The sequence below is a fragment of the Oncorhynchus kisutch genome, linkage group LG4, assembly GCF_002021735.2.
Source record: "Oncorhynchus kisutch isolate 150728-3 linkage group LG4, Okis_V2, whole genome shotgun sequence".
Classification (NCBI taxonomy): Eukaryota; Metazoa; Chordata; class Actinopteri; order Salmoniformes; family Salmonidae; genus Oncorhynchus; species Oncorhynchus kisutch.
In genome coordinates this window covers 15,095,631-15,109,496 of record NC_034177.2, presented here as the reverse complement: position 1 = coordinate 15,109,496, position 13,866 = coordinate 15,095,631, and the positions used below count along the sequence as shown (strand labels likewise).

At 41.8% G+C, this 13,866-nt stretch overlaps 1 protein-coding gene across 2 annotated transcripts; it reads right to left on the bottom strand.

Annotated features, from left to right (window-relative positions):
• Positions 1 to 765: 765 nt before the first annotated feature.
• Positions 766 to 13,641, bottom strand: reep6 (receptor accessory protein 6). Of its 2 annotated transcripts, XM_031822503.1 has the most exons (7): positions 13,312 to 13,641; positions 11,070 to 11,163; positions 10,402 to 10,540; positions 9,180 to 9,348; positions 3,342 to 3,421; positions 1,711 to 1,754; positions 766 to 1,273 (listed from the first exon to the last, which is right to left on the bottom strand). In XM_031822503.1, the coding sequence occupies exons 1-6, from the start codon at positions 13,442 to 13,444 to the stop codon at positions 1,713 to 1,715; spliced, it is 657 nt and encodes a 218-aa protein (XP_031678363.1). In that variant the 5' UTR covers positions 13,445 to 13,641; the 3' UTR covers positions 766 to 1,273; positions 1,711 to 1,712. The 2 variants fall into 2 exon arrangements, with proteins under 2 accessions (XP_031678363.1, XP_020335346.1); XM_020479757.2 differs by lacking the exon at positions 1,711 to 1,754 and having other exon boundaries at positions 13,312 to 13,573.
• Positions 13,642 to 13,866: the final 225 nt, after the last annotated feature.

Here is a 13,866-nt window from a genome sequence, read left to right as displayed (position 1 = left end):
AACTGTGCATACAACATAACTTAAACAATATCAATATGCAACAAAAAAATAATTATTGTGCGCATGCGTGGACCTGAAGTTGAGACGTCATTTGTGTGAGACAGACACGTCATTACGCACGTATTTGTTATATTCTTTGATAACCTTGTTCATTATGTTTTTAATCTTATGTTTTTATTTATTTTTTTTATCTGTTGAATAATACATCAAATTGTATGTTTTAATTGCCAGAAGCCGTTTTTCATCCCTGTTGAGACAATGATGATGACAACCAATAGAGGGTACTCTCCTCTAAAATGCTTTGTCTCCGTTGCTCCCTGCCAAAGAATCTGTGATCATCTTGATAAGCAACATGTCCAGTAAAAAACACACTAAATAAGAGGACACTTTTATTCATACACAATTGGTACAAATGTATGTGCTTTTGAGAGTACAACATCTGTACATGTATAATAATAATAATAATAATAGTAATAATAATGGAATGTTATTGAAATATCTTATTGCATTGCTAACTCACAACTACAATAAGTAGCACTGACTCAGTTTCTCATTCCATTTAAAGGATTGGTTAAATACATAGTAGCAGTATTTACCATTGGAAAATGATCTCACCAGAATTCCAAGACCCACTGCATTAAAATCTAACTTACAGTAGAGGTATGTGGTAATTTACTTTTAATACAGCCTAGATCTGACTATAATACAATTTTACAAGACAAAAAGAGAAAAAAACATGTTCAAATAAAAAAAAGAAACAAAAGACAATGATGAATAAATATTTCATTCAGCACAATGAAGTATGTGAAAACAAAAACAAAGAGGTCTAAGACTAGAACACTGTGCCTATTGTTGAAGCATTGAGCCCACACACTCCCTTATCGGAAGACAAGGACATTGATTGTAAAGCAAAGACATATCAGACAAATTCAGTTACTCTAATCAGGTGATGAGAAGGTCAAAATATCAGACATTGCATAGCATTCAACTGACCAGACACACGACCACGCGGCTGTGAAGTGATTTTCAGCTGCAGTGGTTTTGGTCGATATGAAGCTTGGCTATGTGTTTTTCCTGTCCCGTTATCTGTCTGTGTAATGGTATCCCATCTCTGTCAGATTTGTTTCATCGTTTTCCCACCATAGGGCATCAAGTATAAGTGGTTCAGCAGTTTACAAGTCAACATGGAAACCAAAGTCCTTCCGGTGAATCTGGCATGGTTTGGTTTGCTGTCTTCAGTACCATCACTGAGACGATGCCTCTACCTGTGGATCTGTAAATATAATGAAAGACACTTGCTCACAGTTCACTCAAAGTTGCTCATTGTTCTCTCAAAGTTGCTCATAGTTCACTCAAAGTTGCTCATTGTTCACTCAAAATCTAATTTTGTAAAAATACTTTCAAATCCCAAAGGTAGTCTTATGTTGAAAGTAGACCATGTCTATATCTCTATTATTGATTTGCGATTGAGGCATAGCTGTGTCTACACAATGATGTCATGGAACATGAACTCATATCGACATGAGACAACTTTGGAAGTCTGAAAACATCTGACAAACTTTTGGAGTGAACGATGCTTTTAAGAGGTTAGGTATTTTGCTTAATGCAATTAGTAATCTATCTATGCCACCAGATCCAGCCACTGCCCTTGTGGTTGACCAGGTGAATACAGTGAGTAATCCTGTATCAGTATCACTGCGTGTCACTTACCATTAGTCTACTTTGGGTTCAGTGTAGGTCAACTCATGAATCATCTTATGAACAGACATGGAATAGGACCAAACAAGACAATGAGGAGGAATTACTTTCAAACGAGCTTCACAACCATGTTATGAAAGGGAAACATATGTTTAGCATCCTTGAAATATAGGCTAATTGGCCGATAGTCGACTACCTCTTCTCACAGCTCAGGTAATGGCTGTTGTAGTGGTTCTAGATAAGACCCTGAGGAGGGAAGCCTGGGAGAAGCTTTAGTCCCGGCATGTGTTCTTCTCACAGCTCAGGTAATGGCTGTTGTAGTGGTTCTAGATAAGACCCTGAGGAGGGAAGCCTGGGAGAAGCTTTAGTCCCGGCATGTGTTCTTCTCACAAGCGGGATTTGCTGATTTATGTCCTTGTTTTCTTTCTTCATAAAACAGCCCTCAAGTCCAGACCTTACCATGTGGTTGCTGTGATAAAGTCTCTGACCAACCATATTTGAAAGCTTATTTTGTGTTAAGGCTGCACTTCCTACTACATTTCCTTCACAAAGCACTCACAAAACTGAATGTACAATAGACCCACATTCAAGCTTGCAGAAAGAGAAAAATAGCTTTGCTACTCATGGCAGCATTATCAGTATCCATTGTCCACAGAGGAGAAAGATTGGGTTGTTAGCACCCCAATTAACATCAGCCTGACTCTACAGAGGAATCGCTCAGGACACTCCAACAACATTTACCAGCCGAAGGGGAGAAAATAGTGGTCCACCGTGTGACTGGGGGGCTTGACACTTGCACCATAGAATGACAAGGGGCGGCAGGGTAGCCTAGTGGTTAGAGCGTTGGACTAGTAACCGGAAGGTTGCAAGTTCAAATCCCTGAGCTGACAAGGTACAAATCTGTCGTTCTGCCCCTGAACAGGCAGTTAACCCACTGTTCCTAGGCCGTCATTGAAAATAAGAATTTGTTCTTAACTGACTTGCCTAGTAAAAAAACAACAAGGACTTTCAATAGTGTTCTGACTTTCAATCCCACTGAGTGTTTTCATCTTCTGTTTTTGACAAATAATAGCAATAAAATGAGATCTACAATTGTTGATTTTCTATGGCTATGTTCATTAAGGGACTGACAAGCGACTAGAATTAAGGAGTGGTTTGCATAAGGTTACAACAAAATGACAAAAATCATGAAAAGGGGGCTTGCCAAGAAATACTTCTTAAAGGACTAAGGGCCTATTCTCATTGAAGAGACTTGGAGTGGAGATATCGGGATGATTTTTCAATTTACATAATATGTAGATAAGTTTATCAATTCACATTATGGGAGTGTCATAAGCCGAGAAAGGGAACCATTGTTCAAGATCAGATCAGTCACCTGTACACTCATTCTGAACAATGGAGCAAAGTGAGCTAATAATAAATGAATCTCTTGTTGAGTGCTGCAACTCGTTTCTGCCACAAATTCGTCCTTTTGGAAGTTTTTCTTGATAAGCCCTTTTCATGAAACAACACAGCTAACGTACAAGTTAACTAATAGTGGGACTATGTTAGCTGAGCTGGAGGGTTGTTAGGGAGTAACTATGGACCAAGGAAATAAAGTAATAAGGAGTTTGATATGAAAATAAACTGTTTGTTTTACATACAGGTGAATCTGATGTGCTGGGTAAGCCTTTTGTCTCTGATGCTTGTTGTATAGTCTTGTTTTTCACCAGTGTTTGAAGGACTGCGGCCAGACAGGAAAGAGAGAAAGAGACATGCAAACAAAGAGACAAAGGTTCCATCAGAAACAAGCAATCTATGCATATGATATTGCAAAAGTAATTGGAAAAATTGTATACAAATAATCAAGGCTGAAACACACACACATATGCACATGCATGCACACACACATATGCACACGCATGCACACACAACAGAATAGCTCTGTTTTTACTGAAAATTGAACGGATCTCAATATTTAGGCTAATTAGATTGTTCCGTATACTTTGCATTATTCTTAAAGCAAGTATGCATTCTTTCAACAGGTTGCCTCTTTCAACAGATCTATTTATATCAGCTGACCTGGTTCCTGCCATCCTTTCGTCTACCTGCCGTAAGCTGTCTATGACCTCAGCCGACAATGTTAATCCCTGCTAGACCATTTGCCAGTTTATGAACTCCACCACTGGTGTGACCTCATACAGTAGTCTACAGCACATTGATTCTATCCTCATTGTTTACACGCAGGTCTCTAATAGGATTTATACTGTGAAATACCAAGTAATTTAAGGACAGCATAGGGAAAATAGTATGTAGCTGAATCTGGTGCAATATGTTGGGCATCCTTTTAAATGCACTGCTAACCGATACAATACGTTTTCATTATGTTTGCTACTGTCACGCCCTGGCCTTAGTTATCTTTGTTTTCTTTATTATTTTGGTTAGGCCAGGGTGTGACATGGGTGATGTATGGTGTTTGTCTCATCTAGGGTGTTTGTCTCATCTAGGGTGTTTGTCTTGTCTAGGAATTTTGTAAGTTTATGGGGCTGTTTCCTTTCTAGGTAATTGTATGTCTATGGTTGCCTAGATTGATTCTCAATTAGAGGCAGCTGTCTATCGTTGTCTCTGATTGGGAACCATATTTAGGCAGCCATATTCTTTGGGTATTTTGTGGGTGATTGTTTCCTGTGTCAGTGTTTGTGCCACACGGGACTGTTTCATTGCCAGTTCACTTTATTATTTTGTATTTGTGTTAATGTTTAGTTTTTCTTATTAAAAACCATGGACACCTACCACGCTGCGTATTGATCCGATCCTTGTTTCACCTCTTCAGAGGAAGAGGAGGAAATCTGCCTTGACAGCTATATTCTCCAAACATGCATAATTGAAACAATGGAGGCTCCTCAGATGAGGAAGGGGAGGACCATTCTCCTCAGTGAATTTCAGAAAAAAATAAAAATAGTGAAACATTCAAAAAGTTATCCTTTTTAGATAAAACTATACTAAATATATTCACGTCACCAAATAATGTATTAAAACACACAGTTTTGCCATGAAGGTCTACAGAAGCAATAGCAGCACTCTGTAGGGTAGCACCATGGTGTAGCTGGAGGACATCTAGCTTCTGTCCTCCTCTGGGAACATTGACTTCAATACAAAACCTAGGAGGTTCATAGTTTTCACCCACTTCCATAGACTTACACAGTAAAAAACTTCCGGAGGACTTCCTTCAACCTATCAGAGCTCTTGCAGCATGAACTGGCATATTGTCCACCCAATCAATGCATCAGAGAATTAATATAGTACTGAAAGCATAAACTACAGCTAACTAGCACTGCAGTGCATAAAATATGGTGAGTAGTTGACTCAAAGAGATAGAAAGACAATAGTTTAACAGTTTTGAACAAATTAATGTCCTCCTAAATTAAGGAGAAGCGGCAGAGAGAGAGCGCTAGCTACAGTATATTTGGTTTTATGTTTTTTAACTTTCACTTAGCTAGCAAATGCAGCTAGCTAGTTTAGTCTATTCAAACACCTGGCTCAAACAGAGACGGATGCTATGTTAGCTAGCTGGCTATGGCTATCCAACACTGGAACTCTTCCAAGTCAAGCTAAGTGTTTGGTTTTATTAATTTATTGTCATCGGGGCCCGCCGGTGTAACTGCTGACTGTACACTGTACTGCGTGATTGTAGCGGGTTTACTAACGCGTTAGTTCTAGTAGTTCTAGTTGACAATGAAGTGACAACTATGTAGGCTGTGTGTAGGGGTTTTTCACCTCGCCACAGACAGCTGATGTGTTGTGCACTGAAGTCCACAAGCGAGGGAAAAGATGAGAGGAGGAGAGCACGTAGATAGTTGGAGGAGGAATTGTATATACAACGAGCAAAGTGATCATGCTGTTTTTATGTGGCTGCTATGAAAGTGAACTGTTTGCGTGTGATCAAGGGTGTATTCATTCCGCCGATTCTGTTGAAAAACGTTTCTTAAATGGGACAAAACGGAACGAAACAGGGATAAACATACCTGAATTTGTCTAATAGAAACTCTCATTTGCAACTGTTGGACTAAAGATTATACCCTAGTTCAACTAGATGCAGGAAGAGTGTGCAAGGTGGTATTGAATGTGCCACTGTCTGACATCTTGATTACTCAATATTCTCTCGACCTGTGCACCTACTTTGTAAACTTGAATTCCTAGACTAGGTTGTAGCGACCTCATGATGTTGGGTATCATGTAGTAGCCTAAACCTATTGATGTTTAATTGAACTGGGTGAATGGAATATAAATTACAGTCATCCAACATGCTGTAATAGGAATAAGGCCATGCTCATAAAAAAAAAATCATCCTCCCTCATCTTAAACAGCACCGGCTGCCACTGAATTTGAACATTTATTTTTGGTGGGGGTAGGAACTCAATGTACAGTGCCTTCGGAAGGTATTCAGACCCCTTGAATTTTTCCACATTTTGTTACGTTACAGCCTTAATCTATAAAATGGATTACATGATTTTTTTATATTCCTCGGCAATCTACACACAATACCACAAAATGACAAAGTGAAACAGGCTTTTAGAAGTTTTTGCAAATGTATAATAAATGAAAAACAGAAATACTTTAATTTCAAAAGTATTCAGACCCTTTCAGACTCAAAATTGAGTTCAGGTACATCCTGTTTCCGTAGATCATCCTTGAGATGTTTCTACAACTTGATTTTAGTCCCCCTGTAGTAAATTCAATTGATTGGACATGATTTGGAAAGGCATACACCTGTCTATATAAGGCCCCACAGTTGACAGTGCATGTCAACGCAAAAACCAAGCCATGAGGTCAAAGGAATTGTCCATAGAGCTCAGAGACAGGATTGTGTCGCGTAACAGATCTGAGGAAGGGTACCAAAACATTGGTCTCCAAGGACACCGTCAAATCAAATCAAATCACATTTAATTTGTCACATGCGCTGAATACAACAGGTGTAGTAGACCTTAGAGTGAAACGCTTACTTACAAGCCCTTTTGACCAACAATGCAGTTTTAAGAAAAAAAAGTTTTGAGTAAAAAAATATCAATAAAAAATAATAATAATTAAAGATCAGCAGTAAAATAACAGTAGTGAGGCTATACACAGGGGGTACCGGTACAGAGTCAATGTGCGGAGGCACCGGTTAGTCGAGGTAATTGAGGTAATATGTACATGTAGATGGAGTTAAAGTGACTATGCATAGATAATAACCAGAGAGCAGCATCAGCGTAATGGGTGGGCAATGCAAATTGTCTGGGTTGCCATTTGATTAGCTGTTCAGGAGTCTTATGGCTTGGGGGTAGAAGCTGTTAAGAAGCCTTTTGGACCTAGACTTGGCGCTCCGGTAACGCTTGCTGTGCGGTAGCAGCGAGAACAGTCTATGACTATGGTGGCTGGAGTCAATTTTTAGAACCTTCCTCTGACACCGCCTGGTACAGAGGTCCTGGATGGCAGGACGCTTAGCCCCAGTGATGTACTGGGCCGTACGTACTACCATCTGTAGTGACTTGCGGTCAGAGGCCAAGCAGTTGCCATACCAGGCCATGATGCAACCAGTCAGGATGCTCTCGATGGTGTAGCTGTAGAACTTTTTGAAGATCTGATGACCCATGCCAAATCTTTTCGGAGTTAAAGTGACTATGCATAGATAATAACCAGAGAGCAGCATCAGCGTAATGGGTGGGCAATGCAAATTGTCTGGGTTGCCATTTGATTAGCTGTTCAGGAGTCTTATGGCTTGGGGGTAGAAGCTGTTAAGAAGCCTTTTGGACCTAGACTTGGCGCTCCGGTACCGCTTGCTGTGCGGTAGCAGCGAGAACAGTCTATGACTATGGTGGCTGGAGTCAATTTTTAGAACCTTCCTCTGACACCGCCTGGTACAGAGGTCCTGGATGGCAGGACGCTTAGCCCCAGTGATGTACTGGGCCGTACGTACTACCATCTGTAGTGACTTGCGGTCAGAGGCCAAGCAGTTGCCATACCAGGCCATGATGCAACCAGTCAGGATGCTCTCGATGGTGTAGCTGTAGAACTGTTTGAAGATCTGATGACCCATGCCAAATCTTTTCTGTCTCCTGAGGGGGAATAGGCTTTGTCGTGCCCCCTTCAAGACTGTCTTGGTGTGTTTGGACCATGATAGTTTGTTGGTGATGTGGACACAAAATAACTTGAAGCTCTCAACCTGCTCTACTACAGCCACGTTGATGAGAAAGGGGGCATGCTTGGTCCTCCTTTTCCTGTAGTCCACAATCATCTCCTTTGTCTTAATCATGTTGAGAGAGAGGTTGTTATCCTGGCACCACACGGCCAGGTCTCTGACCTCCTCCCTATAGGCCTTCTCATCGTTGTCGGTGATCAGGCCTACCACTGTTGTGTCGTCGGTAATCTTAATGATGGTGTTTGAGCTGTGGCTGGCCATGCAGTCATAAGTGAACAGGAAGTACAGGAGGGGACTGAGCAAGCACTGCCCCTGTGTTGAGGATCAGTGTGGCAGATGTGAATGCTACGGGTTGGTAGTCATTTAGGCAGGCTACCTTAGTGTTCTTGGGCACAGGGACTATGGTGGTCTGCTTGAAACATGTTGGTATTACAGACTCAGTCAGGGACAGGTTGAATATGTCAGTAAAGACACTGGCCAGTTGGTCAGCACATGCTCAGAGTGCACGTCCTAGTAATCCGTCTGGCCCTGCGGCCTTGTGAATGTTGACCTGTTTAAAGGTTTTACTCACATCGGCTACGGAGAGCATGATAACACAGTCATCCGGAACAGCTGATGCTCTCATTGCATGCTTCAGTGTTGCTTGTCTCGAAGCAAGCATAGAAGTAAATTAGCTCGCCTGGTAGGCTCGTATCACTTGGCAGCTTGCGCTGTGCTTCCCTTTGTAGTCTGTAATAGTTTGCAACCCTGCCACATCCGACGGGTGTTGGAGACGGTGTAGTACGATTCAATGGCCTCCATAATTATTAAATGGAAGAAGTTTGGAACCACCAAGACTCTTCCTAGAGCTGTCCGCCTGGCCAAACTGAGCAATCGAGAGAGAAGGGCCTTGGTCATTGAGGTGACCAAGAACCTGATAGTCACTCTGACAGAGCTCCAGAGTTACTCCATGGAGATGGGGGAACCTTCCAGAAGGACAACCATCTCTGCAGAACTCCACCAATCAGGCCTTTATGGCCAGATGGAAGCCACTCCTCCGTAAAAGGCACATGACAGCCCGCTTGGAGTTTGCCAAAAGGCTCCTATAGACTCTCAGAAGAATGGGAGACACTCCCCAAATACAGGTGTGCCAAGCTTGTAGCGTCATAACCAAGAAGACTCAAAGCTGTAATCACTGCCAAAGGTGCTTCAACAAAGTACTAAATGAGTTTGACACCCCTGCCCTAGGGAGGTTGAAAATAAGCTAATACTTCAACAGAGTGAACTATCACTTTGAGATGTACATTAAATACAATGGGGCTTGGAGCTAGCAGTTTCTCTGTACCTTCTCTGGTGACGGACTCGGCTGCGTTCATGGCTTTCCCGCTGAGGTCATTGACCATGCTGTCCACAGTGGCCTCATGCTTGAGGAAGAAGGGTCGCACTACCCGGTTGTACAGGATCTGAGAGCCGTTCCATGCAACGGGGGCCATGCACCACAACAAGAACAAGCACTGGGAAAGAGGTAGGGAAAAAACAGGAACATTGTGACATGTTGAAGGGCAGCACATACTAAAGGAACAACATAAGCAAAGCATGACTCCTCCATGAGCATAATAAACCATAAATAAATGTGTTTGACGACAGGTATTTCACAGCATACCCAGAATTTATTGACAGGAATGTATGAATAAGTAGCTCATAATGGCTTGTAAATTGTTTATTAATGTGTTATATACCATATTCCATAGCCTATAGTGATTTTGAATTAGAGTGTAATTGTAAGGTCAGTAGTTGGTCACAATTTTTTTTACCTTTATTTAACTAGGCAAGTCAGTTAAGAACAAATTCTTATTTTCAATGACGGCCTAGGAACAGTGGGTTAACTGCCTGTTCAGGGGCAGAATGACAGATTTGTACCTTGTCAGCTCGGGGATATGAACTTGCAACCTTTCGGTTACTAGTCCAACGCTCTAACCACTAGGCTACCCTGCCAGATCTGAGGACCCATGCCAAATATTTTCTGTCTCCTGAGGGGAAATAGGCTTTGTCGTGCCCTCTTCACGACTGTCTTGGTGTGTTTGGACCATGATAGTTTGTTGGTGATGTGGACACCAAAGAACTTGAAGCTCTCAACCTGCCCTACTACAGCCACGTTGATGAGAATGGGGGCGTGCTCGGTCCTCCTTTTCCTGTAGTCCACAATCATCTCCTTTGTCTTAATCGTGTTGAGAGAGAGGTTGTTATCCTGGCACCACACGACCAGGTCTCTGACCTCCTCCCTATAGGCTGTCTCATCGTTGTCGGTGATCAGGCCTACCACTGTTGTGTCGTCGGCAATCTTAATGATGGTGTTGGAGCTGTGTCTGGCCATGCAGTCATAAGTGAACAGGGAGTACAGGAGGGGACTGAGCACGCACCGCTGAAGGGCCCCCGTGTTGAGGATCAGTGTGGCAGATGTGAGTGTGTTGATGAGTGAGTTGAGTGAGTTGAATCAGTTTTGGCTTAGAACATAAAGCACACAGATAGTGTCTTTCTGTGTGAAACACATCTAATGCTCTCCTTACCTTGAAAGCATAGTAGAAAGGAAACCAATAAAGGAAGATGTCGGAGAAGAATTCCCCCACACTGAAGATTCCGTAGACCACCCAATAGGTCAGCCATTTTGTGTCATCATCTTTGTTTTTACCCTCGAGGGCTTTGATTCTACATAGAAAGAGTGGACAAAGTAACCAACATTACATAAGCCTACTTGAGGCAAGGTACTACATAACATAAAATGGCAATACATACACAGTCTGGCTAATAAATAATACTATCAGGTCTCTACGATCAGGAATCTGTCATGGGCCCAGATTCACAAAACCTTCTTAAGAAGACATTTCTTCTTAACTGCCATTTTTTCTTTAACTATAGACTTAAGTAGAAAGTTAAGTTATTATTCCTCCAAAGGGTTCTTGTAAATTTCTTACGCAATTTCTCATGTTTCTCCTTCAGCAAAAAGTTAAGAAGAAATTAGAGTCTTGAAAATACATTTATTGGAAATGTTCTTAATTCTAAACTCAGGGCATTGAGAGAAAAAGCTCATGAAATCAATTGAACATGTTCCTTTATAATCATTCTAGGTAGTTGCTGTAGTGTACATTAGAAGTAGATATACAGTACATAAAGATATACAGTTTTAAGTTAATGCTAAATACATGTAACTTTAAACCTAGTTTGCTACTGTACTTACGAATAATATGCAGGATACACAAAACCAATCATGTTACAGAGGAGGGAGGCGCCATAGCCGTATACCAAATACAGTCCTGTCAGAGACACTGCACCTGTCGATAACAGAAAGGACACGACGAGAGGTCAGACTTTATACTGCACAAATATCTTAAACAAGCATTGCACTGCTACTTCATGAGAATTTAAGTAGTCTTACGGAAATTAGGAAAAGAGTCTCAAACGCTGTTAAATGATTTACAGAACGGTAGAATGCCATGCCAAATGCATAACTGTCTTCATAATTATGGATGAGGGAGAGAGAGAGAGAGAGAGAGCGAGAGAGAGAGAGAGAGAGAGAGAGAGAGAGAGAGAGAGAGAGACCAAGCCATGAGGTTGAAGGAATTGTCTGTAAAGCTTTGAGACAGGATTGTGTCGAGGCACAGATCTGGGGAAGGGTACCAAAACATTTCTGCAGCATTGAAGGTCCCCAACAACAAAAGTGTCCTGCATCATCCTTAAATGGAAGAAGTTTGGAACCACCATGACTCTTCCTAGTGTTGTCCGCTTGGCCAAACTGAGCAACCAGGGTAGAAGGGAGGGGAGGTGACCAAGAACCCGATGGTCACTGACAGAGCACCATAGTTCCTCTGTGGAGCTCTGTGGAGATAGGAGAACCTTCCAGAAGGATAACCATAACTGTCAGACCATGAGAAACAATATCCTCTGGTCTGATGAAACCAAGACTGAACTCTTTGGCCTGAATCCCAAGCGTCAGCTCTGGAGGAAACCAGGCACCGCTCATCACATGGCCCATACTATCCCTACGGTGAAGCATGGTGGTTGCAGCATCATGCTGTGGAGATGTTTTTTAGTGGGGGATTGGGAGACTAGTCAGGATCGAGGGAAAGATGGCCAAAGCAAAGTACAGAGAGATCCTTGATGAAAACCTGCTCCAGAGTGCTCATGACCTCAGACTGGGGCGAAAGTTCACCTCCCAACGGGACAATGACCCTAAGCACACAGCCAAGACAAAGCAGGAGTAGCTTCGAGACAAGTCTCTGAATGTCCTTGAGTGGCCCAGCCAGAGCCCGGGCTTGAACCTGATTGACGATCTCTGGAGAGACCTGAAAATACTTTACGTTTTTTATTTTAAATACATTTTTTTAAATTTCTAAAAGCCAAACGTAACATATCATACTCAATGGAGTGTCTCTGATTGACGTACAGAATCATACGAAATGCTCTGAGTATGGTGGCGCTGTCCAGGGCTAATACCAACATGTAACATGGATCAGTATCAGTGGAGGCTGGTGGGAGGAGCTATAGGAGGACCGGCTCAATGGCTGGAATGGTATTAATGGAACGGTATCAAACACATCAAAGACGTGAAAACCACATTATACTCCGTTCCATCAATTCCATTCCAGCCATCACAATGAGCCCATCCTCCTATAGCTCCTCCTCTCCTCCAGACTCCAGTGATCAGTACCACCCACTGGCATGAATACACCTGTCCTATGCCTTGCCTTGTCCTCTGGAGGCTGACAATAATGCATTAGACATAACTACAAATATATTTTTTTAATTTAACTAGGCAAGTCAGTTAAGAATAAATTATTATTTACAATGACGGCCTACCCTGGCCAAAACCTAACCCAGACGAGGCTGGGCCAATTGTGCACCGCCCTATGGGACTCCCAATCACGGCCGGTTATGATACAGCCTGGAATCGAACCAGGGTCTGTAGTGACCCCTCTAGCACTGAGCCCATAAATGGCATGGCATTGTATGGTATGGTATTGACACTGTGGTTGGATTTCTGACAGTGAAATCTTTGAATGAAGTTGCGTTGTTTTTGTTTACATAGTACAGCAGTAGCATTTTATATTATAATAATGCACCATTAAAATATTCCTATTCCCAAACATAAAAACATATTATTAAGTAGTTCGATTTATTTCAAGTTACATTGATAGAGTTTCCCCTGATGAGAGTGAGTAAATTGGTCAATACCAAACTGTTTGCGACAGCCTAATTTACGTATAGGTCTACCATTTGGCTGGCTGTAGTTCGTGTTCACAGCCAGGATTAACCGAAACGTGTTGTGTATTCAACGAACATAGGTTTACAATGCATTATAGCCTTCACAGGTTGCCATCATAGACATAATTAGACATCATATTTCGATTTAGGTATCCAGTTATCATCTTTTCATGCACATAAAATGTGTCATCATAATAGGCTACACAGAAATGACATACCTACGGCAAAACATTTTTTCTTGATCCCCGTTTTCTCCTCCAGTTTCCCAAGGAAATCTGTCACTATGTTTTTCTCATTTAGAAATGTATCTGCGCGATCTCGAAGTTTGTCAAGTAGTTCTGAGATTCCCATGGTGAACTATTACACGTTTCGGAGTTTCTTAAGGGTAAATTATAATAATAAACATGTAAATAATATAATTTAAAAAAATTCCTGTGGAGATCTAAGTACCGTGCAGTTCAAATCCGCTGACGGGACATGTTTCGGCTCCTCAATCCGCTTTGCTGGAGAATCCCTGGGTGCGTCATTTTGCGGTGGAGAGGGAATCGTCAATGATCACGTCTGGCTAAAAGGAATAGGCTACAGGTTATAATTCTCTGAAGTTGTACAGTGCCAAATTCCAACAGGTGTATCCGCTACACTGTATTCATTTCAGCAGGTTAACAACCTGTAATTATATGGGTATGTGCCTATAATTTGTCTCTATTTCCAACGGGAATAATATTTGTTGCTGTGTGCAATGTATTATGTTACCCAGCAGGTGTCAGTGTATG

What these genes read in the sequence shown, in the direction of transcription:
- reep6 (XM_031822503.1), bottom strand. Translation starts at nt 13,444, where the DNA reads ATGGGAATCTCAGAACTACTTGACAAACTTCGAGATCGCGCAGATACA. An exon ending in CTTTCTACTATGCTTTCAAG is followed by an intron (nt 9,349 to 10,401) that starts GTAAGGAGAGCA and finishes CCTCTTTCCCAG; the next exon opens with TGCTTGTTCTTGTTGTGGTG. An exon ending in CGAGTCCGTCACCAGAGAAG is followed by an intron (nt 3,422 to 9,179) that starts GTACAGAGAAAC and finishes GTCTGGCCGCAG; the next exon opens with TCCTTCAAACACTGGTGAAA.